This window comes from Malurus melanocephalus, unplaced genomic scaffold (genome assembly GCF_030028575.1).
Source record: "Malurus melanocephalus ecotype Western Australia unplaced genomic scaffold, MMel_1.1 scaffold_1328, whole genome shotgun sequence".
NCBI lineage: Eukaryota > Metazoa > Chordata > Aves > Passeriformes > Maluridae > Malurus > Malurus melanocephalus.
In genome coordinates this window covers 20,884-25,690 of record NW_026624560.1, presented here as the reverse complement: position 1 = coordinate 25,690, position 4,807 = coordinate 20,884, and the positions used below count along the sequence as shown (strand labels likewise).

At 52.4% G+C, this 4,807-nt stretch overlaps 1 protein-coding gene across 1 annotated transcript; it reads left to right on the top strand.

Moving 5' to 3' along the window:
* The first annotated feature begins 384 nt into the window (after window positions 1–384).
* Window positions 385–2,836, top strand: P2RY1 (purinergic receptor P2Y1). The gene has a single exon (XM_057387731.1). It carries the CDS (start codon window positions 580–582, stop codon window positions 1,669–1,671), a length of 1,092 nt encoding a protein of 363 aa, XP_057243714.1. The 5' UTR covers window positions 385–579; the 3' UTR covers window positions 1,672–2,836.
* The last annotated feature ends 1,971 nt before the right edge of the window (window positions 2,837–4,807 follow it).

Sequence of the window (4,807 nt, the reverse complement as noted above, 5' to 3'; positions counted from 1 at the left end):
CGCGTTCCTGCAGCCGGGCTGGGGGTGCGGCGGGGGCCGGGGTCTGCGCGGGGAGCGGGGAGCGGGGCCGGGAGGGCGCAGGAGCCGGGCGGGAGCGGGACCGGGCGGCAGCCGCGGGGGCGAGCGGGGAACCGGCGATCGCCGAGGGCGCGGGTGGATCGGCCGCTCCCTGCCCCCGTTCGGTCCGGTCCGGTCCCGCCGCCCCCGTTCGGCCTCGCCGCCGCCCTGTCCCTGTGCCTGTTCCTGTCCCTGTGCCTGTCCCTGTCCTGTCCCTGTCCTGTTCCTGTCCCTGTCCCTGTGCCTGTCCCTGTCCCTGTCCTGTCCCTGTCCTGTCCCTGTCCCTGCCCTCGCTCCGGCCGGGCCAGCCCCCGGTGCCGGCGGTGTGCACGGCTCCCTGGCAGCGGGGCGGAGAGCGGAGCGGGGCCCGGCACCGCCGCTTGGAAACCTCCGAGGAAAAGCAGGGCAGGGCTCACCTTTCAGCTAGGTTTCCTTCGCTTTCTTATTTTTTCAGATGCGTTACTGTGCCTGTAGAGATTTCGTTGCTTCGCCTCAGACGTTTGTGACTCTGGGGGAAGGATCATGACCGAAGTCCTTCTCTCTGCTGCTCTGAACGGAACTGAACCCAACCTGTTATCCAGCAGCGGCTGGTCTGCGGGAAACGTCACCACCAAGTGCTCCCTGACCAAAACCGGCTTCCAGTTCTATTACCTGCCCACCGTCTATATTCTGGTCTTCATCACTGGGTTTTTGGGYAACAGTGTGGCTATATGGATGTTTGTCTTCCACATGAAGCCTTGGAGTGGCATCTCAGTTTACATGTTCAACTTGGCACTAGCCGATTTCTTGTACGTCTTGACTCTGCCCGCCCTCATCTTCTACTACTTCAACAAAACAGACTGGATCTTCGGCGACATCATGTGCAAGCTGCAGAGGTTCATCTTCCACGTGAACCTGTACGGCAGTATCCTGTTCCTCATGTGCATAAGCGTGCACAGGTACACGGGAGTGGTGCACCCCTTGAAGTCGCTGGGSAGGCTGAAGAAGAAGAACGCGATGTACATCAGCAGCCTGGTCTGGGTCCTTGTGGTGGCCGTGATTTCTCCAATTCTCTTCTACTCGGGAACGGGGATAAGGAAAAACAAAACCATAACGTGCTACGATACGACGGCTGAYGATTACCTGAGAAGTTACTTCATTTACAGCATGTGCACCACAGTGCTGATGTTCTGCATCCCCTTCATAGTGATTCTCGGTTGCTATGGGCTCATCGTSAAAGCTTTGATTTACAAAGATTTGGACAATTCTCCTCTCAGGAGAAAATCGATTTACCTGGTCATTATTGTGTTGACGGTCTTTGCGGTGTCTTACCTTCCCTTCCATGTGATGAAGACCTTAAATCTAAGGGCCAGGGTGGATTTTCAAACCCCAGATATGTGTGCCTTCAACGATAAGGTTTATGCCACTTACCAAGTGACCAGAGGCCTGGCCAGYCTCAACAGCTGCGTCGACCCCATCCTTTATTTCCTGGCGGGKGACACCTTCCGACGGCGGCTTTCCAGGGCCACCAGGAAATCATCCAAAAAGAGYGAGCACAACGTGCAGTCCAAGAGCGAGGAAATGACTCTCAATATTTTAACAGAGTATAAACAGAACGGAGATACCAGTTTGTGAACAAATGCAGAAGATTTAGGAAYGGTTCGAAAAAATCCTCCGCTTCGAGGCAGTAGGAGACTGTAGGGCTTACAAGTATAAGGGCTTACAAGTGTGAGGAAGATCTATCAGTCTCAGACATTTTTTTAGGTAAAGCCTCATTTTCTGGTCTTAGAAAAAGCTTACGAAAGTCAGTGGAAGAATTTTAATGGCAAATAATGTGTCAAAATTCAGCTTTCCTTCAAAAGTTTCATTTATTTCTGACTTGTGTCAGATAAAGTAAAATTAAGTCAATCCCCTGTTGGAGGAGAGCAATCCAAGTACATCTGGTTTAATGACTTAGTGTCCCATGTTTGAGAATGTTCTCAGTCAGCCTGTYTTTAAAAATAGAAAATAACAGTAAGAGCAGTATCTTGTCTTCTGAGGCTCAACCGTAGACCAAGCCTTCTGCTCACTCGCTGTCGTGCACAAGGATTTAAATCGAAGTCATGACGCAGTTATCATTTACAGTTTTAGTATCTYTTCATCTACTTCTAGTGCTGATAATTACTTGATAGTTTGGTGGCATTTATGGTTCAGTGCTCTTTCAGTGCCGGTGTTTTACTCAAGGTAGGCTTTACTGGTGTGTGCATGGTTGTGCTTTCGGATCGCGATGGTTGTTCATGACAAACCTGGCCCCGCTCAGCGGCCGAGGGCTCCCCAGTGCCCGTGCCATGGGTAGTGGCTGTGTCCCAGTCCTGGTGGGCAGTGGGCAGTGCCCGCGTCCTGGCGGGCAGTGGCTGTGTCCATGTCCTGGTGGGCAGTGCCCAGGTCCTGGTGGGCAGTGGCCATGTCCTGGTGGGCAGTGGCCGTGTCCCCGTCCTGGTGGGCAGTGCCCGTGCCCCGGGTCCTGGTGGGCAGTGGCCGTGTCCCCGTCCTGGTGGGCAGTGGCCATGTCCTGGTGGGCAGTGGCCGTGTCCCCGTCCTGGTGGGCAGTGGCCATGTCCTGGTGGGCAGTGCCCCGGGTCCTGGTGGGCAGTAGCCATGCCCCGGGCATGCAGGCGCTGCTGGGCACAGGGATGAGGCCGTGCAGGGTCATGGCTCAGGCTGGCCAAGGGCTCCCTGGTGCCCGTTCCCCGGGTCCTGGTGGGCAGTGGCTGTGTCCCAGTCCTGGTGGGCAGTGCCCGTGCCCTGTGTCCTGGTGGGCAGTCGCCATGTCCTGGGTCCTGGTGGGCAGTGCCCGTGTCTCGGGTCCTGGCAGGCAGAGGCTGTGTCCCGTCCCCATGCCCGGGGCAGTGGCTGTGTCCCGGCACACAGGCGCTGCTGGGCACAGGGATGAGGCCGTGCAGGGTCATGGCTCAGGCCGGCCAAGGGCTCCCTGGTGCCCATTTCCTGGGTCCTGGTGGGCAGTGGCCATGCCCCGGGTCCTGGTGGGCAGTGCCCCTGCCCCGGGCACGCTGCTGGGCACAGGGACGGGGCTGTGCAGGGTCATGGCTCAGGCCAGCCGAGGGTCCGGTGCTGTCCCCGTGCCCAGTGTCCCACTGTCACCGGCAGTGGCCGTACCGGCATGGGCTGGGCTGACCGGGCAGTGCCAGCCGAGCTGCCAGCCTGGAGGATGCTGACACCCTGCTGCCACCCCCTGACACCCTGCTGCCACCCTGCTGGCACCCCCTGCCACCCCGCTGGCACCCCGCTGACACCCGGAGCCCCGTGCAGAACGGGACAGATGGGATGTGCTGGGAATGCCGCAGCTCCGGCCAGCGGGGAACAGCTCCGGGTACCTGCCCTTGGACCCCAATGGATCTATTCCTGTCCTGTTGTTCTGTTCCAGACAACACAAGAGCCGTGTCCCGAGAAAAAGAATGATTAAAATGGGGAATATAATGGATTATATATATATATATAACAGTAATTGGGGGAAATTAATCTTTTTGCACTTTGACAAATCAATTAGTGTATTAACGAGATGTTGCGACATACTATGGACTAAATTCGGCCCTTTACTATAGAACTTCTCCAAATGTGGAATAGTTATCCAAAATTAGCCAAACTGCAACATTGTGTAACACAAGAGCTAGTGATCAGGCGCAGATGAAATTCCACATGGGCAGTCTCACTCGTTTCTCATATTTTTAATAAATGTATTTGAAAATATTTTGTGCTAAAAGCGGTATAAAAGCATGCTCTGAATTATGAAGTTAGTGTACAAAATTAAGTTCGATGTAATCCTAAGGGTGATTTTAACAGATCTTTGTTCCTCCGGTCTGCATCGTAAAATATTTATATTTTACTTACCAATTTCCAGTGATTGGTAACAAAGGAGAGTAGCTCTAGTTATTTTTTGACAACATTGTTAAGCAGCTTCTGTTTACATGTATGGCTTCCTCTGCAGAAACCCTATTTATTGAACTTATTTATTAGAATGCTAAATGTAAAGTTTGTAAAGTGTGGTTCTCAGTGGTCATATTCAGGATTGGGCATTAATGGAAAATTGAAGAGCATGTTTCAATCACTGTAATACTGTGTCTTCTAACAGAACATCTTTATAATAAACTCAATTCCACTCTGACTATTCACTGCTGATATGTAACGTAGTGATAAATTAAACTACTGATTTATAGCCTTGAGGTAAATGAAACTCCTGCTTAGGAAACCTCTTAAAACGATGTGGAGAGCTCATTTAGCCCTATGAAAAATGTAGAGGTAGTGAAGAAATCTCAACCAAGGGTCAATTGCTAATTAATCCTGACTGACAAAGCCCGTGGAACAGCACAGACTATTTATACACCGCAGAAAGAGCCTGATTCACAATAAATGACTTCTCCTATTATGTGATTATTTGAGACTTCATTCAGCTGAGGCACGTCTTGTTTGGAATGGCAGATGAATTACACAGAGARAGAGCATAAAAATAGGATAATCTGCTTCTCTGCGTTGAAAATCCTGTTCATTTTGAAACATTTCGTGGTGAATTTCTTGCTTTCAGTTAGGAAATAAAATGTTCCACTAATTCATGTTTGACAAAAGGTCACACTTCCCACCGGAGCTTGCTCCCATCGGCCAAAGGGACGGTGCAGGGGTGGACGGTTCTCCAGGGCATCCCMGAGCTCTGTTTGGACCCTTTATTGTGTGAAGGTTCTGTCAGCAGCCGGGGCAGCAGAGGCACTGCAGGCTCAGA